The sequence below is a fragment of the Mesoplodon bidens genome, assembly GCF_964165515.1.
Source record: "Mesoplodon bidens genome assembly, chromosome: 2".
NCBI lineage: Eukaryota > Metazoa > Chordata > Mammalia > Artiodactyla > Ziphiidae > Mesoplodon > Mesoplodon bidens.
In genome coordinates, this window is record NC_138177.1 from 166920943 (window position 1) to 166947168 (window position 26226).

Sequence of the window (26226 nt, forward strand, 5' to 3'; positions counted from 1 at the left end):
TGAACCACTTATGCTATTCCAGTAGGTTTGTTTTTTAAAAAACATATGCGTTTTGAGGTCAAATAAAATGAGACTGTCAGTCTGGAGGGACGAAAGGCTGTCCAGAATTACGGTTCCAGCATGTCTTGTTATCTCAGGCCATGGTCTTTGGGTTCTGCCCCAAAATACTTATTTCGACTGGAGACCTTCACCTCTTCTGTGCTCTGGGTAAAATTCGTGTTACTGGTTTTGGGAAACAGGAAGATTCTGAGGTCTGCAGCACAGCTGTCACCAACCCCCGGGACACCTTTTCCATCAACCAAGCTCTGGCCCACCTGTTTACAGCATCTAATGCTTCACAGAGAAATGAACAAAAACAGCTTCTTCTCAATACTTGGTCTGAGACTTCTGACGTGGTCCATCCCAGTCACCCGCAGACAGGAAGCAGAAGCTGAGAGCGTGCACCAGGGCAGGGGCTGGAGGTCTCTCCCTTTCTGCTCCCAGCGCTTGTTTCCCAACATCTGCCTCTTAACAGTTTGTTGCTATCTTCCCTGTGAGATACGAGCCATGTCAGACCAGGACCCAGGGCTGGTTTTTCTCTGAAATCTCCAGCTCCAATACTTGGAGCTCTGTAGGAGTTCCACAATGGCTCGTTGAATAAACCAATGAATGAATCAATGATAAGTCCTGTCCTGTGACTGCTTCCCTGTACCAGGGGCCTGGCTGGTGATGATGACTGTGATGATAATGATAAGGAGGAAGAGGCGAAGTTGTCGTTCAAGGTTATAGCCAAGTTCTAGGCAGGGAGAACAGACGTTGACCTTCCCAACCTCAAAGACTGCAGTAGCTTTTCCCAGTTGGCCTACACCCTTTTGAAGCCCCCAAATGCATTTTCTTCCCCAGATCAAGTTATTGCAGAGGTAAAACAATTCTCTGGTCAAGTAAAATGAATGTGAGCAGATTATCTATTGATTGTCATCCTCCCAGGTTTTACGGATAAAGACCCCCTACCTGGACTCTGCATGGAGCACTGATAGGCCAACTGGCTGTGTGATGGGAGGTCCAGAGGCCAGAGCTTTGAATGGGCTGATTTTAGCGCTTCAGAAATCTCTGCTGCGTGTGATGGCTTTCTACGTTGGCATTTCCGCTCCCTGGGTTTTAAAGAATGAGAAATCTGTGGCTGATCACATATTCAGCAACCAAATGCACTTATTCGGAGACCTAAATTGCAGAAATAACTCGCGTGATTAGTTGAATGAATATGAGTCAGATCATCAAGCTCAATCTATGGATAAATCAGGAAGAGATAACTGGGCCCAGTGGAGGGCGAGCCCTCCCCATCAGTCTCTTCTGCTGGGCCAAGACACACTTTCCCTGCGAGGTGGCCAAGGTGGGAATCCTTGAGCCTCTGCTCCTCAGAGACGCTCTGCCTTGTTCTGCTTATGTACCAGGCCCAGCCACACCCCAAGCCCCAGCTCCAAGGCAGAGCTTCAAGTTCCGAGGCAGCTGGACCTCTGATTATTCCCAAAGGGCAGATCCACTGACGATGAGCCAGCCCCAGTGAGGGACATGAGAAGAGGGCCCTGGCCTCACCCCGGGCCCAGAAGCCTGTCCTCCTAATGCTCACTGGTGAGTTCCTGCAAAACAGGCCTTACCTTCTAGGCTCTGGCCTTGGATTTGCCTAGTCCAGCAGCATTCTCATCAAGCAAATCTCCATATCCCTTGTGCATGCCCGACTCTCCCAGAGTGGCCTCCAAGGATTCCCCCAGCCAGAGCCTGGGTCCCACATGGAACCTGCTCCAGGAGGAGCACAGAGCCTCTAAGCACAGCGCATGCTCAGTCCCATACCTCAGCCCAGCCTGCAGGCCGACCAACCCTGCTGAGTTGTGCAGAGATCTCACAGCTTCCTTAAAGTGGGCCACCAGTCACCTCATCTTCCTTGCTCTGGATGGCTCCCAAGAAGGTACCTCCCAGGGACTGAGGACCACATCTACGTCATAGTGGCATGACACAGACACCATCAATTCTTCCTTTCCTGTTCCTATTATGCAATTGTGGGTGTGACAGGACTCTGAGAGGCCAGGCCTCAAGTATGGCAGTCACAGAGTAAAGAGCTGGAGGAGACAAAGTAGGGAACAGGTATGTTTAAACCATTCAGTGGAAGGCTATACAGACTTCAACTTTTCCATCAAAAGGAAAAGGATCGGGCTTCCCTGCTGGCGCAGTGGTTGAAAGTCTGCCTGCCGATGCAGGGGACACGGGTTCGCGCCCCGGTCCGGGAAGATCCCACATGCCGCGGAGCAGCTGGGCCCATGAGCCACGGCCGCTGAGCCTGCGCGTCCGGAACCTGTGCTCCGCCACGCAAGAGGCCACGGCAGTGAGAGGCCTGCGTACCGCAAAAAAAAAAAAAAAAAAAAAAAAAAAAGGAAAAGGATCAAAGAGCTTGGGTTCCAATCCTGGCTCTGCAGTTTGCCAGCTGTGTGACCCTGGCCAAAGTACATAACCACTCTGGGCCTCAGTATCCTCATCTGTAAAATGTAGATATTTCTGTATAGAATTATTTGTAGGACTCAATAAATAACATATTTAAAGCACTCAGTAGAGTGGCATGTGATAAATACTTGAACATGTTAACTAGTCCTGTTCTAAAAACTTATCCTAAGAAAACATTAGGACAAGTATGCAAAGATTAGGGAACTGAATTAGAAAGATTCTAGAATGGCAAAAAAAAAAAATCAGAAATAACCTAAATGTAAAGTAATAGGATAAGAAAAAAATATACAAAATGTATATGTATATATATAATGTATGTGAACATACACATTATATATATATATATATATATATATATACATATACATGTGTATATGTATATATATACACATATAGTCTGTCCATACAATAGACTACAACGTAGCCATTAAATACGACAATATATTTGTTTAGTGTTTAACAGCTTGAAAAGGTGATCACAAAATGCTGTTAAGTGAACAAGCGCGTCACAAGACAGTATTTATCATATGATTCCATTTATTTAAAAATATATATTTATCTCTATTCATTTATATGGGGACACAACTGGAGAGACACACAAAACTATGGGTCACCTCTGAGTAATGGAACTTCGGGAGCCTTTCTTTCCGGTTCTTATTTGGAATTTCTAATTTCCCTACAATGGGCATATACTACATTTATCTTTTTTTTTTTTAAAGGAAAAAAGAGATGGAGTAATTTTAAGGGTAGAAAAGGATTTTCATACTCAGATAATTCCAACACAGATAAAAGGATTTGTTCAAACTTCATCAATCTCCAACTGAGAAGAGGCATGAAGAATGGCAGCCTTAAGAGAGAAAATCCCACGTTTCAAGGTTTAGTGTCTGAGAAGAGTAGCTTAAAAATGAGAGTGTCTCCAGCCATCCTTATACATCCTTCCCCATCGCTCCGTCCCTTGGGACACCAACCTTGAAAGTCAGCAACAAACCAGACACAGAATATGTCTCCCTCGCCAGGAACACAAAATCAGAGTATCAGAATGACAACGAATTTCTATTTTACCTTGCAAAGAGATGCTTCCCGCTGAGATGGGAAAATCTGGGGCACAAATCAGCTCTCTGGAAGGAGGAGACATTTTCACAGGATCAGCTGGAGGTCGGGGAGAACTGCAAAGTCTAAACATTCGTGTCATAACTTTGTCAGCTGTGTTGAAGTTGACAAGATGCTTACCCAGCACCTCAAGTCATACGCCAAATTGAAGTGGTTAAATGCATAAGCTATAATAACCACGGAGATTCTTTAGCAAGCCCGTGCCCAGCAGCCTGCCGGCCTCTGCTCTCCACACTGGGGGGCTGCACAGTATCACTGCCCATGATTGGGTCTCAGGACAGGAGCAACTGGTTTGCTCACCTGCCCATTTCCAGCATCTGGATTGAGGCCCGGTGCTGGCACTGGATGTAAGGGTCAGTCAGAAGCTGTGCCTACCTTGAGGAAGCAGGTTATACTACAGAGCGTGTTCTTCAAAGAGAAAAACATAAATCCAATTTATTTCACAAAGGGAACATCCCGGGTTGGAGGCAAGAAGGAAGATAAAGGGGATGGATGGAGAGAGGCTGTCCTGCTACTCAGCCCTGGGAGGGAGACATGGGCCAAGGTTTCCTAGTGTCCTGGCTGGTTCCGACCATCAGAGAAGGGAGTGCAGATGTGCCGAAGGGGCAAGGAGCCGGGTCAGTGTGCCAGGCAGGAGTCTGCGGGGGGCTGGGCTGTGGGATGAACTCCAGTGGGGGAAGATGGGGCCCCACCAGTGCCCAAGGAGATGGACTCTTTGTGATGATAAAGCTCCTTTGAGGTTTTTCTTATCAAAAGCAGCCAAAATCCTCTCCCTGGCTCCACAGGAATGTGGGGCTGACATACATCCACACCCGCAGCCCCTTCTCAACCACACTTCAGAAACAGTTCAGAGTTACACTGAGAATATCCTGTTACCTGGGGGTAGGATTAGTTCCCAAGTACCATGTGGCCAGAAGGCACCCCCTTTTCACAACTGCTTTGCCTACCATTTGCAAATGCCATGCTCACCAAACATCTGCTGCATGAAACCCCTAGACGTGCTGGACCCGCTCACACCATATGGCTGCTCTCCAGGCCACCACAGCCTTCCTGCTGAACGGGGGGCTGGCCTGCCACATCCAATAAAGCGAGACCCCCCACCCAGGTGACAGACTCAGCATTCACAGTGGCACAGGGGGCTCGCCCTTGCCAATGGCACCACCTGGGCTAATGGGTCCGCAGGAGGGGGACTGATCACTTCAGGAACAATGTCCTTTAGGCCCAGGAAGGTCCTGTGGTTCCTAACCCGGCTCGTATATCAGGACCACCAGTGGAGATTCTACTCTTAACACAGGTCCCTGGGCCAGCTCCAGACCCACTGAATCAGAATTTCTGGGGATAGAGCCCAGAAGTCTATGTTTGCAAAAGCCTACAGGTAATTCTGATGCTTCTCCCTGGTTAAGAGCTACAAATTGGCCCACACTACTCATTTCATAGCTAGCAAGACTGCCAGGGAGAGGGGAGAAAGTGTGTTGTCCAAGGTCGCACAGACAATCACTGGCAGAGCAGGGAGAGGACCCAACTCTCCTGCTTCCCTGGGCAGCTCTGACCATATTAATGGTAAAGGGGAGGATGATGATGATAACAGCAGCTACTGTTTATTTGTCCTGCTCTGAGCCCTTCACGCGTATTAACTAATAGAATTCTCACAACCACCACTCTGTGAGGTACACGCTATTATTCTTGTTTTTTCTAGGAGAGAAAACTGTGCCACAGAGAGGTTCATTTAATCACCCAAGGTCACACAGCCAGAAAATGGTGACCAGGCAGCCTGGTGCCAAACCTGTGCTCCTAACCAGTTGGTGCAACTGCCTTAAATCATCAGGATCCTTTCTCAGGTTTTGCTTCCTCCCCAGCCATTATGTTGAGCTTCAGGCTCTGGGATGTCTTGGGGGCCGGTCTCTGTGGAGCTGCCCAGCTTTGCACCCTGAAGGGGGAGGCACAGTCACATCCCCCACCCCGGGAATGTGGGGGAGCCCAGAGAGGCTGTCTCGCTCGCCAAGGGACTTGCTTCTGCACTTACATCTGGGGCTGGGTGTGCCTCATGTCCCAGGAATTCGAGGCCCTTCAGATGAAGCCACATCCCCCGTGGAAAGAAGGACCCCGCTGTGGATTTGGGCAAGAGCGGGAGAGGCGCTTTCCCCAGTGCAGCCCCTGTGTGACATCTTCTCAGACGGTGGCGAGTGTCCTGCAATAGCCCCCTCCGAGGTGTTTGGGATTTTGTCCTCCTTGGTTTGGGGAAGACAAGTAACTACTTTGGCTGCACTTTTGCAGCCTAATGCAGGGAAGAGGAATGCAGTGGACCAGGACCGAGCCGTGTCAACAGAACGTCACAACCTCCTTTTAATCAATAAACACACACAGACCCTTCTTTGCCCTTCACTGTTACCTCTGGACACCCCAAAGGGCCATCTGGGCCTGATGACGCGCTGGTATCACACAAGGCAGGTGATGCAGGGACTCCTGGCCTGTGGGGGGTTCACAGTCCCTGGGGCAGAGGAAACAGGACGTGGGGTCTTCGGACGCAGACAAGCCTGCGTTGGAACCGCCACTCTGCCTCCTTGCAGGCTTGGGTTAGTTACTCCTCTCAGAGCCTCAGTTTCCTCATCACACCAACACCACTTCAAAGAGGCACCGTAAGGAAAAACGAAACTCCCAAGAAGGTGCCTGTGCTGCAGGTGGGCACCTGCAGCAAGGCCCTGCCGGCCCAGCTGTAACAAGAGACAGAAAACCCAAGTTGTTGGTGGGGTTACTGCCAGCTTTCCTGACAACAGTGAGAAGGAAGGGGATCCTTCCCGTCGAGTCAGCAGTTGCAGGCTTTCGGAACCCTCACCTGGTGAGGAAGACAAGGATGCAGGGCTGCTTATGACTTTCATGGGCCCTACCTTTGTAAAAAATATTAAAAACGCTCTTTTACAATTGCATTGGTATAAAGAAGCTGGATTCATTATTTATTTATTTATTTAGATGTTGGGGGTAGGAGTTTATTAACTTATTTATTTATTTTTGCTGTGTTGGGTCTTCGTTTCTGTGCGAGGGCTTTCTCTAGTTGTGGCAAGCGGGGGCCTCTCTTCATCGTGGTGCGCGGGTCTCTCACTATCGCGGCCTCTCTTATTGCGGAGCACGGGCTCCAGACACGCAGGCTCAGTAGTTGTGGCTCACGGGCGTAGTTGCTCCGCGGCATGTGGGATCCTCCCAGACCAGGGCTCGAACCCGTGTCCCCTGCATTAGCAGGCAGATTCTCAACCACTGCGCCACCAGGGAAGCCCTGGATTCATTATTTTATATTCGTTATTATATTCATATTTTTCTTCCGATTTTAAGAGAAATTAAAATTAAAATACTTTTGTGAGGGAATTCCCTGGCCATCCAGTGGTTAGGACTCGGCGCTTCCACTGCCGGGGAGGTCAGGGTTCAATCCCTGGTTGGGGAATTAAGATCCTGCATGCCGCGTGGTGTGGCCAAAAATAAATAAGTAAAATAAAATACTTTTGTGAGCCCTAGGCACTGTGTGTAAGGGAGAGGTTCAGCCCTGTGCGGGAATGCCTGGCTGGCTGCTGGCTGCTCAGACTAGGTTTCTTCCCTTCAAGGCTGCAGCCCTCACCTCCCCTCCCCCGCCACCTGCCACCAACCACCCTCCTCTCTCTGAGCACCAGCACTCCACCCAGCAGGACCACCTAAGCTTGGTCTGAGCTGTTCCCCTGTCTGTAACAGAGATTTCATGGGTGTCTGTCAAAACCTACCCCCTGAGCATCTCTGGGGTAGGATCCAGCCCCCCCCATAGGACTCCTTTCCAATGCCACCGTCTTTGTGATTCCCCAGCAATGAAACGTGGGGAACTTTACGTAGATGCTGACGCTCTCTCTTACAGCCCTGCCGCTCAGGCACACGTTCTGTCCGACCCACAGGCGGACTTCACTCGTCTTTTCTCCAATGAGCTCACCGCGTCTTGTTCTTTTCTGCACCCTCTTTCCCTGCTCCCGATCCAGCTCAGAACCTGCCACATAGTAAGTACTCAAGGCAAAGTTGCAGGATTGAATGAAAACTCTCCATGTCCCCATGTGCTATCAGTTACTTGTTGCAAAACAACATGAAGATGCATTTCTGGGCAACTGCTATTTCGGGAACAGGGTCATCTGGGGAGTCGAGCCCTGGCTGCTGGAAGTAAGAAGCCGGCGGAGGGCCTCCGGCACGGCAGCTCCCTCCCTCCCTGTCCTAATCATTGGCTCGGCCTTCGGTGGGATTAGACAACAGCAATTATCCCCACATGGTCTATTCCCAGAATTCAAAGTTATTGGGGGAGAAAATGCAATTGTGCTTTATCCAGCCATTAAAACAAAACAAAACAAAACAAAACAAAACAAGAGCAGTGGATTTTAAACCGCCTTTCAGACTTGATGAAAAAACAGACTTGAGTATTAGCCCCAAATTGTGCTGACAACACACTTCCGGGTCTCTTTGTCTTCCTCCAGGCTCTCTTCAGAATTTTTCAACAATTCCTATTGATCGCTGCATGGTTCTCATGCCGACCATTTATGCTTGGGAGAGCAGCCGTCTGTGGAGCAGAGAACCGAGCTGCCTGCCTCAGAAGCCCCTGGCGGGGTGGATGTGAAGTCCTGGCCCCCACCTTCCAGAGGAGTGGCCACCACAGCCAGTGCAGCACCTCTGCCTCCATCGCTGAGCCAGTGGCCCACTCGGCTGCACCAGGCTTTCATCAGTCAGGGTGAAACACACCCCAAAGTGGCCCAATCACCTACTCTTTAGGGCCTAGAAGTAACATGAGAGCCCATATGCCAGACGCCCACGCTGTATGGTGGGGAAATGAGCTCACAGACGGGACGGTCCTTGCCTGGGTCACAGAGCAGAAGCCCTTAGAAGCCAGGTCTCCTGGTTCTTGGGGTCTGGGGTGGGGAGAAAACACTGGGGAGCATTCATAGATCCCCTTAATATGCCAGCTGCTCACAGATGGTCTCTCACTATGCCCTCAATCTCTCTAGTCACACTGAACACCTTTTAGACCCCAAGGAGCCACAGTTGTGCTCAATCTCCCCTTCGAGGCCTTTGCACATGTGCTTCTGTGCCCGTGATCCCTCTCTTATGCTTCTTCATTCATGCTTCAGGCCTCAGTTGAGGCCATCTCCCCCAGGAAATCTTTCTGAAGCCCATCCCTCCAAGGATGAGTTAAGGAGCCCTTGGTGTGAGCTTGTACCTCATGGCATTCATACTGCCTTAAGTGAAACGACAAGTTCATGCCTACGTCTCCTCACTAGCCTGGGACATCCACGTGGGTGTCCATCTTGGTCCCCGCTGTTTCCCCTGTGTCTCGAGCAGGGTCTAGTGGCACACAGTAGGCACTGAATGATCACTGGCAGATAAAGAAATGGTCTCCTGTGATCCCAGTGACAACCTGTGAGAAGGTGTCATCATCCCCATTCCACAGGAGAGAAAATTGAGGCTCAGAAAAGGAAACGGGACACCTACCCAGCGGGTTAGTGGTGGAGCCAGGGTTTGGACAACTCAAGTCTTCTGACTCCAAGGTCAACATTTTCTCTATTAAGACCCCTTTTCTAGCCTAGTAGCTGAACTAAAGAAGCTCCAGTTCACGCCATCTGTGTCCGTGTGTCACAGCTGGGTGGGCTGGTGAGACAGTGTGGGGAGGGGGTAGTGAAGGAAGCCTCGGCCGACTGTCCCTTCTGCTGCAAGGGGCACTTGAGGCAGCTGGCCTGAGAGCCCTGATTCACCTGTAAGTCAAGGCAGGAAGAGGAGGGGCCCTCTCCAGAGCAGGGCTGAAGCAGTCACTAAATGTTAAACAAAGAGACAAAGAAAAACTGTTTATAGCAGCTTTACTCATAATTACCAAATGCTGGGAACGAAAATGTCCAGGAACAGTAGAATGGATACACTTGAAAAAGAATGAACTCTTCATGACATAATTATGAGTGAAAGAAAAGTAAACCATAAAAGTACATACAGTATGATATGAAATTTTAAGGCAGACAACACGAATCTAAGGTGACAGAAGTCAGAACATCAATGGCCCTTGGGGACCAGGAAGGGTCTGGGGGAACCTTCTGGAGGGTAACAGAAGTGCTCTCTATCTTGATCTGTGGGTGCAGATCAAGGGGTGCATCCACATGTAAAACTCATTGAGCTGTGCACTTAAGATCTGTGCATTTTACTGTATGTAAGTTATAAGTTACATCTCAGTTTTTAAAAAGTAATTAAAAAGAAAAAAAAGAGGCTCAAGTCAAAGTACCAGAGTTCAAGTCCTGGTTATTAGGCCTTCCTGAGTCCCTGTCCCCCTTGTGCCTCTTTCCCCAGCCTTAGACACTGGACCAGATGGTTTCAAAGAATCCAACTGGCACAGACAGTCTGAGATTTTGCAAATTCACATACCTATTTGTCACTGAGTTTGCTGGGAAATTTGGCAAGTGCTTGCCATCAGTGCGGTGCGAAGAAAAGAGAGCTGGCTGTCTGCTGTGGGCTCTGCCTTGTTTCCAAGGAAGGAAAGGTCTTTGTAAATTGGGCTGGAACACGTCACCCCCAGGAGGGAATGTCAGTTTCAATATGAATCATCTTATACATCCTTAGCAACTTGCTCTGGGAATAGATACCCTGACTCACTTCTCCCCAACAGAAGCAAAACTTGCTACTAAAATTTCAGATTTCAAGAGAATCGGCATAGCCCAAATAGCCACTCAGAGGCGGAAAAAAAAAAAAAAAAAAAAGAGAAAGAAAGAAATCAGCCTAGTAACCAACTGAGAATCACAGAGAGGACAGCAAGGGGCCAGGGTGCAAACCTCTTTGTACTGAAGCCGAGACGGGGCCCAGTGGAGGTCGCCGGCTCCCATGGCTGCTGGCGCCAGGGCTGGGATGGGGACCCAAGGCTCCGAGCCTCGAGTTTTCTTTTTACAACAACCTGCTGCTATATTTTCTAGAGAAATAAATTATGCTCTGTGCTGGTGGGAAGCCTTTTAAACAAAAAGAAAAAGAAAACAGCTAAGATGCATCTTAATTAGAAACTGCTTGGGAAAACAACAAATCTTTTCGGGAGGAGAGTGCAGAGCAGCGCACCCTGAATGGTCAGCAGCCTGAGAGCGTGAAAGTCCAGCGGGCTACGTTAGAGGTGAGCGCTCGGCTTTGCTAACCACCCAGTGTGACCCGAGGGACATCCTGGTCTTCAGAAGGTGGCTGAGGAGCCCTGGATGTGTCATTCAAGGCCACAGGGAGGCCCCCATGGAGCTGCAGCATCTGACCAGCAACGGCCAGTCCTATCTGTCCTTCACATGCGTGGGGTCAATATTTTTATGCTATTTCCCTCCTTGTGCTAAAGGCCATTTGCCAATGACTGGTGCTTCTAATCCACTTCCCCTGTGCTTTGACAGCCTCTGGCCTGCAGATGGAGCAGCCTGGGCTCCCAAGACATGTGACTGCCGGGAAGGTCTGCTCATTGCCCTTAAGCCTGACCCATTCTACCCAAGGAATTGCAACATCGCCACCTCCGAGGAGGCTGATGACAGCTCTTTCTCAAATCAAACTCAGAGCCTGGGTCAGGGATGTGCACCACGGCCTGCCAAAATCAGGGAGCGACACAGCCTGACATCGATTTTCTAAGAACTATGGATACTTGGTGTTTTGTTTTTCAGAAAAGAAAAGAAAAAAAAAACCTCCGAAAAACAAAACTTATAAGAGCAGATATAGTATTTTCAGCCAGATAAGTCCAAGTGCCCTGTTACCCGATAAGAGAGGAGATAGGAAAGGGACTGGGAAGGGTGTATCTGCACTTGGGGAAGAAACAAGCTAATGTTTTATGAGGACTTACTGGGTGCCAGGCACTGTACTGGGGCTACCTAGCTCTGCCTGCCTCCTGTTACAGGTGAGTAAACTGAGGTTCAGAGAACTCTGTGACTTGTCCAATTTAATTCAGCTGGTAAACGCCAGGGATTTGAACCCAGGTGTAACTCCAAAGTCAAAACCGCTGCCACCCAGAAACAAACACAGAGAACCGTGGAAACAGCATGGAGACCTGTGGAAACTGGGAAGCAAGTGGTTTTCACAAACTGTCTATCTGCAAAGTATGCAGTTCTCCCGGCAGCCACACTGCAGTGCAGCTCTCCGCCCACATAAAGACCCTGTAAGATTGGTGTGTGTGTGTCTGTGTAGGTGACTGTGAACGTTTTGCAGAAGGCACTAAGTCACATGCCAAAATGCAATTGTAAAAATGACATCTTGGGGCCTGGATTTATTCCCTCTTCAACATCATATTTGCTCTGTTTACAAGGCAAAGATGATTTTTTTCTCTTCCAAGGCCGAACATTCCCAGCCTGTGATCTGAAAATCGTGCTGTGTTCATTTTCCCTCTTAACTCACCCAAGGCCATAATCATCCCTTGAAATGCGGATTTGGTTGGGCAGTTCTATCAGGGATTCACCAGGCAGAGGCAGAATCCAATTTGGGGCTCTCACGGTCACCCTGGGCCAGCTTGGAGCAGAGGGACGTCGCTTCTGGCTATACAAGCACCTCTATCCTCCACAGAGAAGATGCCCAAGATCAGAGCTGCTGACTAAGCAGGACTGCTGCTCTTTCAGGGTCAGTTTGCCGATTCCTAATGCACTTTGTGACGGAGGAGGTCAAAGCAGCTGCAGAGGATGAGAGGAGCTGAGCACAGCAGGACCAGGAGGAAGGGCTTAAGGGAAAACAGGGCAGGCAGAGACTGCAGGGGGCAATTCATTCATCTGACAATATTTATCCAGAGCCTACTGTGTGCCACACACTTTTTTTTTTTGTCTCAGGCTATAATTATTCTCACAATTATTTTATAACTGATATAATAATAACAGCGGTAGCTTATAGTTAATGAGTGCATATGGGCAAGTATATTTAAGCATATGGGCAGGTTTTACAAACATCAACTTTATCTACTCCTCACCACTGTCCTCATTGTACAGATGGAGAAACTGAGGTGCAGAGAGTTTAAGAAACTCGCCCAAGGTCACATGACTAGTAAGTGGCAGAGCCGGAATTCAGACTCAGGCTGGTCTGCTTCTCAAATCCGTGCTCTTCTCAGCTCATTATGCTGACAGCCAACGGCATGTCTTGTAAGTAGCTGTTTTTAGGTTAATGGCAGAGATTAAATATTTTCCTATGGTGGGAGAAAAGAGGGAAATCTGAATCTTTTTCCCAGGCCCTGAATAGTCAGCTGATGTCCAATAACTCATGATGCCTTCAGATGGGTGGCCGCAGACCCTGACCTGAAATACATGTCTTTCTGGGTTTCTGTGAGGGCGCTGGAGTAGAAGATGCAACACCACCAACCCTGAGACCATCCCCCTGCCCCTGCTCCCTTCTCTACAGCCACAAATGTGGTCACTGGAGGACAGGGCAGCATGGTGGTTTGTGGATTGGGCTTTGGAGTCCAGCAGACCTGTGATTAAGTCTCTGCTTGATAACTGTGTGACTAAGCAAGTCCTAAGCCTTGCCAAGTCTCAGTTTTCTCATCTGTGAAATGGGGACAAGGGGGTAATTTATACCTTAGCAGGGCTGTGAGGAGGACACGAGAGAATACAGCTATGGTGCCTGGTGTGATGCATGTACAGGAAGCAGGTGGGCTCTTGACTCCCAAATCATACACCTCCTGAAAGACAATTTGCTCTTGCTAGAGTTCTGAGAATGTCTAGTTCCTGGTGGTGATCTGGCCAGGACCAGAGGCCTGTGCTTTGACAATCTGGCCTTGGACAATTTGGCTAATCTCAGAGTGGGTGGTGCAAAGAGCACTGGGCTGGGACTAGGCCACCAGGATTCAACTTCCAGACCTACAATTAACATGCTGTGTCACCCCGGTTGAGTCCCTTCCCCTCTCTGAGCTTGATTTCTCCAACTCTAAGATGAGGGAGTTGGACTTGCCACCAAAGGGCCTCTCTGCTGGGGAGCTCTCAAGACTCTGTGCCCAGTACCGATTTTCCCAATGCCAAGGGAGAATGGAGTTCTTATGATCGCTCTGAGTTCTTGGGAGGATTAATGCTCATTAAGTGCTTTAAGGCTGGCAGTTGGCATTGAGTATGAGGTCCCACTATTCTCCTGGAAACCCTCCTGCTGTCAGAAGGCCGATTTATTCCACAGCCTTGAACCCTAACTTTCCCCTGACTCTTCCCTCTTAAAAATTCCATTGTAAGCTGCTTAAATGAAAGGGTGAGATGTACACTGACTACCAGTGAGCTGCCCATCTGTGATCTCTGCCACAGGCGCTTGAGGGCTGAGGGGACTAGGGCAGGAGGGATCAGGGCTGGGAAAGCCCTGGAGTCCTCACGTGGGTCCCTGGGTCCAGGAGACTCGGTCATAGCCCAGTCAAAATGGGAGAAGCACACACTGTCCTAAGGGCCTTATGTCAACCTCATAGCAGCTGAACTTGAAGAATGCTTCCTATGTGCCAGGCATGAATATAAGCACTTCTCACATATTAACTCATTTAGTTCTCAAAACAATCCTGTGAGTAGGTATTACTGTTGTCCCCAATTTAAGGCTGGAAACTGAGGCCTAGAAAGGTTAAGAAACTTGCCTAAGGTCACACAGATGGGAAGTGGCAAAGCAGCATGCAAATCCAAGCCATCTGGCCTCAGAGTCCATGCTCTTCAGCTGGCTTCCCCCAGGTCCTAGGAGCAGCCCCTTTTACAGGTAAGGAAGCTGGAACTCTGAGGGCTGAGCCACTGTGCTTTACGGCATCACCAGCTGCTGCTTTACGGCTGGTTCCTCTACACTCCCCTCCTCGAATGTGTTCTTCAAGTGGCAGACTCACCTCTGTGACTTCACAGTGATGAGAGCATCACCATGAGTGCCGGCCCTGTGCCCGTGAGGAACAGGCCATGTCCACTTTGCTGGCAGCTGCTAGGGGCTTGGGGGCATTTTCTGGCAGGACCTGCTGAGCCAGATTGTGGTAAATAGGAAAGGACTTTAACACTGAATTGCTTAGGACACAAAAACTGGCTTGGGTGCCTCACCCAGAGGTCTTACTTTCAAAGTGAGAACAGATTCAGGGAGGGGGGCAAGGGTGGTGGGGAGGGCAAATCCAATTCAAATTTGGTGAACTGCCACACGGGGAGACCAGGCTCTGCAGCCGATGTCTTTGCTGCATCCCGTGTAAATACTGCAAAGCCAGGCACCAGTGTGAGGTCGTTACTCTACCCCGTATGCAGCTCTCTTGGCCCCACAGGCCCAGGGAGGAGCCTGCAAGAGCCCGTGGCAGACTGATATGCACCAGGATGCAGGAGGCTGCTCAGGGACCCTGAACAACCACTCAGCCAGGCAGGGCAGGGTGGGGACAGCTGCCATCTGAACATGCCCTGCAGGGCCCAGCCTACAGTGAGGTGACTGATGACAGCGGCTGCCAGAGCCCAGGAACGAGGCCACCCACAAGCCCGTATGAGTCCAGCAAAAGAAGCCAGTGGCATGAGAAGCAGCTTCATTCAGGCCAGTTCATCTCCTATCATCCAGAATAGTCTGGCCTCCAAGCCCCTCATGGGTTCAACCCAAACTAGAACCTCCTCCAGGTTCCTCGAATGCCTCTAAACTCTCCTCCTCTGGGGGTGTTCCCATAAGCCTTTGTATCATCAGACCCATTTGTGGCAACAATAAGCATAACTACCAGCTAGTAAGATGGTTCTGTGTGTCAGGCAGGCCTTGGGCTGGGGGTATGATGTTTTCATTCGTTCCACTTTACAGAAACTCAGGCTCAGAGAACATTCAAGGTCACTCAACCAGGAAGTAGTGAAGTCATTTTGAACTTGTTGGGCTCCAGGGACCTAGAACCACAAGCCAGTGAAGGACTGGTCACATCATTGATCATGATCCCTTCTACGTGTCCCTCATTCTGAGAGCACCTAGACAGACCCCAGAGAGGCTCCGAGGAAGGGTTGCCAGTGTACGTCTCTGGAGAGCTGGTGGAGTTTTCATTGTGTCATTTATCCCTGCATCCCCAGCCGTCAGCACCGGGCATGGCACTAAACAAGCAGCTGCTGAATGAAAGTGTAAGAAAATCAAGACTAGCTTCTCCCTGCCCAGTGCCTGGGGCCCTACAAGTCCTCTTCTCCCAGGAGCCAGCCTCCCACTGCAGCTCAGTGGCTGGCTGCAGAAGGAAGGCCCTGTCTCACTGCCAGGACTGCTGCAGGCACAGGATGATCGGGTACCCAGGGCCTTAGCCAAGGCCGCTCTTGGGAGACAGGGGACCTCAGAAGCCTCCATGGGCTCACCTGGGCAACTGCCAACCACACTTATTACTGTGGAAATCCTATATCACTCATATATACTTGGCCCGTTGCACGTTCCTGCACGCTCTCATAGCAACCTGAGTGTGAAAGATGAATGAACAGGGGCCCAGAGAGGTCAGGTGACTTGGCCACACAGATAGTTCAGGGCGGAGTGAGGACTCGCTCCCAGGTCTTCTGGTTCTGTGTCTCCCAGAGACACACACCCAAGACCCTAAAGGCAGCGCGTGTGCCCAGCTTATCAGGTTTCTTTGCATCATTCCAAGCTGCCCACTCTTCCTGAGGCTCAGTGACGGGAAAGGGGCCAAAGGGTTGAGATTTAAGTCACAGGCCCTGAGGAATTTCAGAAAATGGGACTTGGTTTAGCCCAGTTCCTCCCAGTGGTGCTCCCCATGGTGCTCCCTCTATCCCCGTGGATGGTCGCAGCAATAGCTAAGCCCATGCTCTGCAGTTTCAGAGATCAACAGCCTCCCCTCAACCTCCACCAATTCCCTGAGTATCTGCACACTGTGTAGAGAGGAGAGGATTATGTCCCTCATTTATACTAGTAGCCAAAGCTCCAACAACCTTGATGAGAGCCACACCAGCCATCTTTCCCCAGGGCTGATGTGGGTGTTGGGGAAGTCTATGATCTGGACAGGTCAGGCAGCGAGCCTCTGAAACTAGAATCCACACATTTCATATTTGAGGTTAAGGAAACACCTGTCTTCCTCCCCACGACTCAGGAGTCCTCCCTCAGAACCTATCCTAAGACAACGTTTTATGCACAAAGATGATAACTGCCGTGTTATTTTTTTATTTTTTTATTTTTTCTTTTGCGGTACGCGGGCCTCTCACCGCTGCGGCCTCTCCCGTTGTGGAGCACAGGCTCCAGACGCGCAGGCCCAGCGGCCATGGCTCACGGGCCCAACCACTCCGCGGCATGTGGGATCCTCCCGGACCAGGGCACGAACCCGTGTCCCCTGCATCGGCAGGCGGACTCTCAACTACTGCGCCACCAGGGAAGCCCCCGTGTTATTTTAATAGCGAAAAATTGGAAAGTACCTTTAGTGGGATGGTTAAATGAATTATGGCACATCCATGCAATAACTGCAACCATTAAAAATACTCTTTATGAAAAAATTTACACGAGTTAGGGAAACACATATGATGTAACATTCAGTTAAAAAAAAAAGAAAAGGAAGAACATAATATTGTATATGGGTAGGGGAAGTGTACTGAAGAAAAGACTGAAAGGAAATAAGACAAGATGTCCACAGAGGCTGCGTCTACATGGTAGAATGAGTTATTTTTGGCCTGATTTACACTTTTTGATACTTTCTCTTTTCCCTTACAGCCTATGATAATCAGGGGGAAAAAGCAGCAGCAGCAGCTACCCCAAATCACACCCCCCTACCCAAGGGGAGTGAACTGTCCGAACAGCCAGAAGGGTTGGGATGCTGCCTGGTGACATGGAGGAAGGTAGGTCCTGTGTCCCTTTTCCCGTAACACAAATACTCTGCCATATGCATGGGGGGCCTTGTAAACCTGCTTTTGAAATTTTTCTGGGGATTTTCATCTGACTTAGCTCTTTGGTTCTTGATGTCAGGAGCCTGTGTCTCTAAGGGGTGGGGAATACAGGTGATGAATTTCTGTTTCCAGCTCCCCAGATAGCTGCTGTCTCGCAGGGAAGAAGGAAGCCAGGTGCCTCCAGCATCTTTTCACGTGAAAGGCCTGCAGAGAGGGGCGCTGGTGATTTGTCCGGGAATTACATTTGATATCTAAAGCCGTGCCCACAGTGAGGCACTTTGCAGTCTCTCCAGGTGAGAAGGGCTTTCGAGGCTCTGGGTGAGGAGGATCTCACGGCTGCAAACGACAGAGATGTTGGCAAGTGTGGCTGCAGGTCAAACTCAAGCTGCCAACACACAGCAGCACCCACGCTGCTCCCTAACTGTGACTATTTGTCCACCAAGCCACCCGGCGAGAGACACACACCCAAGACCCTAAAGGCAGCGCGTGTGCCCAGCTTATCAGATACATGTTTGGTTTCTCTAGGAAAACACCCAAGATCATTTTACAGCCACCTGGAGGAGCCAATTTAAACCCAATCCTCTGTGTCCTTCAGATCTGCCCACCTTCTCCATGGCAACTAGTGTCCGTCACTCACTGCCCCCACTCACATTTCCAAGTTTGTCTGCTCTGAAAATTAACAACAGCTGCATATAAAGAAGTGTGTGAGGTGAGGGAGAAGCATGTGGGTTTCCCCCAAACCTAGAAGGCTCACAAGCCTAGACAACCCTGCAGGAAGTCAGACTTGGGAGCCCCCAGCTCTGGAGAAACAGGGACATAGCTCAGGAGGCAAAAAGTCAAAAATGAAATTCTGCTCGGCCCCCAGGGGCAGGGGGTCTTTCGACGTCAGCTCACCGAACATGTTGCCCTCGTAGCCGTCTCTTGTGAGGGGCCGGAGCTCGTTTTTCCCCATTGCATAGCGCTTGTAGCTCTGCCAGGCGAACTGCATCATCTGTTAAGAAAGACCAGAAACAGACCCTGAGCGTGGAGATTCCCAACAGCGTGGGCTGGCCACCTGGCCTTGCCCTTTGCAACAGGATTTGAAACCACATTATAAAAACAATCTTCCACATTGAGAAAGACGACTTCCTCTCACCACTGTTTTATTCATAGCTATGCCTGGAAGGCTGTTCTCCTCCGACAGCCCCACACGTCCTGCGTCTACCCATAGATGCCTCAGAGAAGGCACAAAAGGCACTAAATACACTCTAGCCATCCGTCAGTGCCAAAGTGAAAAGCCACCTCTTCCATGAAGCCTTCCCGGACATAAAGTGGCCCTCTGAAGGGAAGGAAACAAAACTCACCGAGGGATGCCTGTTAGAATCTAATAGAACCGTTCCTTGAGCTAGGGGTTGTTAACTCCATTTTGTAGATAAGGAGACAGGTCAAGACATGAGGTAACTCGCCCAGGATTACCCAGTGAGTGAGTGAGTGAGTGAGCATGCTGGGAATTGAACCCATGCCCTCTGGCTCCGAAGCCTTAGGTCTGTCCCCTAAAGTCACTGCCTGAGTCTCTTTGAACTCCTCCTGCACTTGGCTTGACCCAGGCTGGCTCTCCCAGGCCTCCTAGCACCCCAGCTGGTCACTGTTAGTTTTTGTTTTACTGGTTCTGGACCACAAACTCTTTGAAGCCAGAAACTACATTTTCTTTGCCTCAGTTCCCCCAAAGTACCCTGCACAGGGCTTGGCAATGAGTATCTGTCAGCTTTGTCACCCAGCGCATGCATGAGTTCTTACTACATTAAGGCAACTTTGTTAGCCCCTTGGCAGCATCACAAGCACACAAGCACCTTTGTCCCCTAACTGCACTTAGCACTGGAGGCTGGAGGAACGCAAGGCGACAATCTGTCCCCAGCCCTGCTCCCCCGCCCCTCCCCAGGGTCTCCCTTTTGCCTTCGATGGCAGGCTGCAGAAGAAGGACAGCAGAGCAGGCCTCTGCGGTGACCATGGGGCTGAGAAGGGAGCCAGCCCAGGCAGCGGAGGCACAGCTGAAGGACAGGCAGGTGGGAGGCAGCCTGGTGTTGTGGAAAGAACTCAGGCTTCGGGGCCGGGAGGCCCCGGGTTCTAATCCTACCTCTGCCACTGTCTCTTTGCCTTTGGCAAGCAACTAAATGTCTCCAAGCCTCAGCTGCCTCATCTTTGAGATGGGAATAACAAGGGCTGCTTTGCCACAATCCTGAAAGGTTTAACTGAAAGCAAGTAGCTGGAAATGCCCAGTTTTCGACTTCACACAGCAAGTGATCAACAAACACGAGTCCTCTTTCCTGCTCAGCCTTTAAAATACCCATCTGGTTCTCCAAGCCTCATCCATCCACCCCTCCTTTCATCCATCTTATTAGTTCTCAGACTTTGGCGTGCATCAGAATCACCTGGAGAGCTTGTTAAAACAGGCTGTTGGGCCCCATCCTTGAGTGTCTGATCCAGCAGGTCTGGGGCGGGGCCTGAGACTCTGTCTTTCTAACACATTCCCACGTGGTCCATAGGCCACATCTGAGAACCAGCAGTCTACTATGTGTGTTTATTTATATTTCTCAGCTCACTTCCAGACACTGTCTGGCACCCTTCTGCTTCCTCCCTCCATCTCCCAGCCTACCTTCCTGCCTCAGCACTGTCTTTCTGGACATCGCCACCTGCGTTCTCCATGCTCTGCCACTCCTGGTGCCAAGGTCTAGCAGCCATCTCTTCCAGGCACACCTGGACAGTAACCATTGCCATGCTCACCACTGGGGCCAAAACACACAGACCAGGAGGGCAGACCTGACAGGTCTGTGGCCTGGGCTCTCTGTGAAATGGCAGAATAATCTAGTACCATCTCTCCATAGATGATAAAACTGAGGCTCAGAGATGGAAGGTGGTCAGGGTGGCACAGCCAGCAGGGCTGGAATACAGCTCTTTCAGCTCCCAGGCCAGCAGACCCCACCCCCATGCTTGGCCTGATGTGTGGCTTCCCAGGAGACACACATGCAAATGTCATGGTACTGCATGCCAAGCACTCGACACAGGCTTTGAGCCCTGGTTCCATTCCTTGGTTATTTTCTACTTATCTTGAATTGGCAATAAGGGAAACTAATTGCCGGGTATGAGCGCTTAAGGGAGACTGGCCTCCTCCCTCAGTCTCTCTTATTCTTGGGGCGGGGGGGGGCCTCGATTAAGTCAGTGTGAGGGGAGGGAGGGATGGGGGATGGGTAGGGGAGCAGCAGGAGGCTGTTAAAACAGAAATGACAGCAGGAAAGCAGGAGCAGAGGTCTGGAGGGCGAGGACTGCACCTTACCCCCAAACCCCACCTGCTTGAGAGAGAGAAGTGGGTGTGCAGGAGTAATTAAGAGAACCATGGGTATCTACATGTTCTCAAAGGAGCTGTCACTGCAGGGACGTGGGGATGTTGGAACATGGCCTGTTCTCGCAGTCATCCACATCAATGGAGAGGAAGGAAGGCACAAATAATCCCTGTGTCACTTGGGACAGGATTCAGAGGCAATTAGAGCTGCTCTCACACACACACGTGCACAAGGCCACACAGACCCTCGAACGCTAATCCTTGTGTCTCCCACCTCGGGTCGCAAGCCCAGGCGCTGGATAAGCGGGGATGACGGAGAAAGTCCCCAGCCAGGTGGTCCTCACTTCTCTTCCTAATGTGCCCCAACCTACCAGTTGTCCTAGCCTGTGCTCCCCCAGACCCCTCCCTCCACTTTCCTGCCAACTGCTTATCTTCCTTCAACTCTCAGCTGAAAGGGCACTTTTGCAGGGAGTCCTCCTCCCCAGCCAGGCCCCCACGACCTCCTCACATTCCTGATGTCAGGTCCCACAGCAGCCTGCAGTTAAGCTTTTATACTCGCAACTATTTGGTCAGTGCCCCCATCCCCTAGTCACTGCTGCGTGCCTGGCAACTCACCAAGGGACTGACACATAATAGGTGCTCATTAAATATTTGCTCAATGAAAGTAAGAACAAACAAGAAAATTGGCTCTGGAGCTTAACACATGGCTGGGAGGCTTGACGTGTGGACCACACACATCACAGGTAAAATAGGTAATGGGTCGGGGGGATGGGGTGGGGGGGCTTCTAAGTAACAGAGGTGCTCAGAAGAAGGCAAGCGTGTGTCTCAAGGGGAGCTTCACAGGCACCCAAGTGTCCGATGGACAAGTAGGATTGTGAGGGGCACAAGAAGAGGATGACCTACAGAAAGAAAGGCTAATCTCACTCTGGAACTGGTGATATGTGCCTTGGGCAACCCCTGGACTTGGCTTTAGAGACGGACAGTCCCTGGCTTCATGTTTAGGCAGTTCTAAGGCTTCAAAGAACTCAGGCCACCTCCTGCCCCATGCAAGTTCCTTAAAAAGACTAAGTAATCTCTCTTTGAACACCCCCAGTGAAAGGGTGCTTACCTCTTTACCAGGCAGCTCATTCAATTGCAGAGTTTCACAAAGTTCTTTCTTAATCGATCTAAATCTGCTTTTCCCTGCGGCCCTTGGGGAAGACAGCTCATATGCTCCCAGCACAGATCTTCATCCAGGGGGAGCCAACTCTCAAGTCACCTTAGGCTGCCTGTTGGCCGGCTGAACGGCCCAGCTCCTTCAACAGATTGCCTGATGGCAGAGCTCTAAATCCCCTGAAACTGCAGATACACATCACAACGTTTTTCCAGGGTGCCCAGACTTCATCACCCATTTGTTATGGTTGGTTTTTGGTAACGAGCAGAAACCGAAGTGCAAACTCTCCCTGGTTATATCTGGACCAGATCCTGTGGGTGTGGACTTGCCATTTGTCCCTAACAACTGCATCTCACTGGACTCTCTGTACTCATTCCATGCTGTGAGGATCTTTCCAGACCCAGATCTTATCATTCAGCGAGTGTGTGTGTCTGCGTGTTTTGGGTATTCTGCCTGCTTTCATGGGACCGCCATCTGTGTCTCCCCCAAGTTTTAGAGAGAAACATTAAATGGCTGGGCTGAGAACAGAGTTGGGGAAACAGCAGCAGGGGCCCCTCACCTGGCTCCAGCACTGCTCTTTGAGTGTCATCTGTCAACAAGTGAGGAATCTTCCAGATAATCAGTCCAAGCCCTGTGTCTCCATTTTTGTATACGAAGATATTATGAAGGACAGGACTGAAATACAAAAGCACTCTGCCCCAGTACAGCTAGTACAGAGAAAACAGATGGCTTTTTTTTTTCTTTTAAGAAAAATCAGTGGTTAGACTGGTATGATTTGTTCTTAGAGAACGCATTTTGGCTCCTATGGATCCTCATTTTTGGTTCTAAATGCCTGCAAATCACTAACTTAAAAACCTATCAGTCACACTAGGATGGCTATAATCGACAAGATGGACAATAACAAGTGTGGGCCAGGCTGTGGAGAAGTGGAAACCTCATCAATTGCTGGTGGAAATGAAAATGGTGCAGTTGCTTTGGAAAACAGTTTGGCATAAAGTTAAATATGGAGTTACGATGTGACCCAGCAATTCCACTCCTGGGTGCAGACCTGTGCAGAACAGAGTTAACACAGTAGGCCTGAGACTTCTATCCCTAGAAAGGCTCTGCTTGCAAATTTGGCCCTTGGCTGGTGCCTGGGAACTTGGATTTAGTGAGTGTTCCCACCATTCTCTGATGGGTAAGGGTGGTTTACTGCACCGAGACTGTACAAACAATGTGGTGTATGCTGAACACCTGCCTTCCTTCTGGGAGTCTGGAATTTTGGAACATGTTAGGCCGAGGGTACTTACATGACCAGCCCCCAGTAAAAACCTTGGGCACTGAGTCTCTAATGAACTTCCTGGTGGATGGCGTCTCACACGTGTCATCACAGCTCAGTGCTGAAGGACTGAAGTGTGTTCTGGGGGACTCCACCCAGAGAGGACTTTTGCATGCTGGGTCTCGTTTCCCCAGGGCTTCCCTGTATGCACATTTCCCCTTTGATGATTTTTCTTTGTGTCCTTTCACTGCAGTAAATCAGCCAGGAGTAGGACTATGTGCCCTCCTGGTGAATCACTGAACCTAGCGGTGGTATTGGGTACCCTGACATACACCCTAGAAGATTAAAAACATATGTCCATACAGAAAGTTGTACACAGATGTGCATAGCAGCACTATTTGTAACAGCCCAAAAGTGGAAGCAACCCAAATGTCCATTGACTGATGAATGAACCAACAAAATGTGTACATAGATACAATGGAATATTATTTGGCCATAGCAAGGAATGCAGTGCTGATACATGCTCCAATGTGGATGAACCTTGAAAACACTGTGTTTAGTGAAAGAAACCAGACACTAAAGGCCATACAGCATATGATTCCATGTATATGAAATGTCCAGAATAGGCACACCTATAGACAGAAAGTAGGTTAGTAGTCACCAGGGGTGAGGGAAAAAGACACGGAGAATGACGGCTAATAGGTATGGGGCCTTTTGGGATGATGAAAATGTTCTAAATTGATTGTGATAATGACTGTACAACTCTGGGAATATACTAAAATCCACTGGATTTTACACTTTTTTTTTTTTTTTTTTGCGGTACGCGGGCCTCTCACCGCCGTGGCCTCTCCTGTTGCGGAGCACAGGCTCTGGAGGCGCAGGCTCAGCGGCCACAGCTCAGGGGCCCAGCTGCCCCGCGGCATGTGGGATCCTCCCGGACCGGGGCACGAACCCGCGTCCCCTACATCGGCAGGCGGACCCTCAACCACCGCGCCACCAGGGAAGCCCTGGATTTTACACTTTAAAATGGTGAATTTTATCATATGTGAATTATAACTCAGTAAAGCTGTTATTAATTTATATTTTTAAAAACTATTAATGGGGACAAATAGATAGCACATGCCATTTGATATGACACACTAAGAAGACCACATGTCGTTTCAGTGGTAATCCTGCCAAAAATGCAAACCTGAACCGAATCATGAGGAAAGATCAGACAAACCCAAATTGAGAGACAACCTACAACATGAATGGCCTTTGCTTTTCAAAAACATCAAGGTCGTGAAAGAAAAGACTGAGGAACTGTTCAGCCTGAAGGAGACTAAAGAGACATGAACTAAATGTAATACATGATCTTGGATGCGATCCTGGAGCAGAAATAATAACAACTACTATTATTATTATTACTATAAAGGACAATCATCAAGATAATTGACAAAATGTGAATGGGGTATAGGGATCAGGCAGTATTGTGTCAATGTTAATTTTCTGGTTTTACTATGGTAACGCAGAAAAGTAGAACCAACCTTTTGGAAACACACAATGAAGTATTTAGGGGTAAGAGGCATCATGCTTGCAACTTACTCCCAAATAGTTCAGAAACCTCGTGTGTGTGTGTGTGTGTGTGTGTGTGTGTGTGTGTGTGTGTAGCAAGAGAGAGAGAAGAGTGTACACAAAGCAAACAGGGTAAAACACTAACATTTGAGGAATCTGGGTGAAGGGTAAATGTGAATCTTTGTAGTATTTTTTGCAACTTTTTAAAAGTCTGAATTCTTTTTAAAAAAATATTAGGGAACGTTACAGGATGTTGATGTCATTTTCACCCAGATTTATACATGACAGAATTCTGTTTTCCCCACTTGTATAAATTATGATAGAATGTGCTTGTTGCCAGTCTCTTTGTGGCTCCTCTTACCCCTCGGTTCCTCAAAAGCCCTATTGGGCTTTCACATTCCCCTCACCAAGCCTGTCCCGCCCACGCTGGTCAGAAGATGGAGCAAATGAGGAACCAGCAATTTTGGTTTCTCCTTTTATAATTATATTACCATGTTCAAATGAGGTGCCCATCCTTACTCTGTTCTTCCTGCTCCAAAAATAAACTAAAAGGCACCTTTTGTGGTTCTAAGCATTTTCCAGAAGTTCCAGCCCAGTCTGGGCTCAGCCCCCCATGCCCTTTTCTCCCACCTCTGGGTCACTGCTTTCACTTGAACTCAGTTCTGTGCCCTGTACTTGCCTCTTCTGCTTACATCCTTTCCGATAGTTTAAAAAATAAGGTTGATCTGTCTATCTATCTATCTATCTATCCATCCATCTACCTACCTACCTACCTACCTACCTACCTACCTACCTACCTATCGTTTAATGCATCCAAGGTATACAAGCTCATTGCAGAAAAACAGAGAGAAAGAAAATAATCATCTATCATTTAAGTATTATAACCACTGTTGCCACTTTGGTGTCTTTCTTTCCACTCTTTTTCATTTATCTTTGCTTCTTCCAGTGATGATGACATAAACATCTTCCATTTTATTCCAAAGGCTTTGTAAACATCATTTTAGATAGCTATATAATAACTTTGCAAGTAGGTTCAGTATCATTTACTCAACCTTCCTCCCATATAATTGTACATGTCAGTGGTTTCTATTTTGGGGCTATTGTAAATAATGCCATAATGGACATCTTTGTGCACACTCCCTTTTCTATATTTCAGGTAAGTTCCTTAGGCCAGAGCCTCTAAGAAATTGCTAGGAAAAAAATTAAAAGTTATTAATAAGTACGTTCCCTTTTAAGGATTAAACCCAGACAGCTAGTTTTGCCCACTGCTGTGCAAAACTTGAATAGGAAAGCATATAACAATTTCGTGACAACACATAAAGTAGTTCACTTGGGAAGATAAAACTAACATCATGAATGATCATTGCGCATATTTGTGCAGCTCTCTGCACACTTTCTCTCATTTGATCAGGCAGTTCAGTGGGCTTGACAGGATAGGTATTGTTCCCAATTAAAAATAATCGTGCAAGGGCTAAAGTATGAAATGTAAAGTATGAAACGGGTATTAAAAATTGTGTTTCCGAACGTTTAGTGATATAAACTAAATATCACTATATAGGGAGAGACACACAAAGATGTTCATTATATAATATTAGTT

At 48.9% G+C, this 26226-nt stretch overlaps 1 protein-coding gene across 3 annotated transcripts in view; it reads right to left on the reverse strand.

The window, feature by feature from the left end:
• Positions 1-26226, reverse strand: part of MAN1C1 (mannosidase alpha class 1C member 1) — a gene marked incomplete at its 5' end in the record, with an annotated part of 135263 nt that overhangs the window by 62463 nt on the left and 46574 nt on the right. For 2 of the 3 annotated variants that reach the window (XM_081225284.1, XM_081225285.1), the window contains one exon: positions 18243-18339. In XM_081225284.1, the coding sequence (XP_081081410.1) occupies positions 18243-18339 (97 nt within the window). Of the gene's footprint in view, positions 1-314; positions 358-18242; positions 18340-26226 lie in introns of those variants that run through there. The other variant, XM_081225286.1, reaches the window with a different exon arrangement.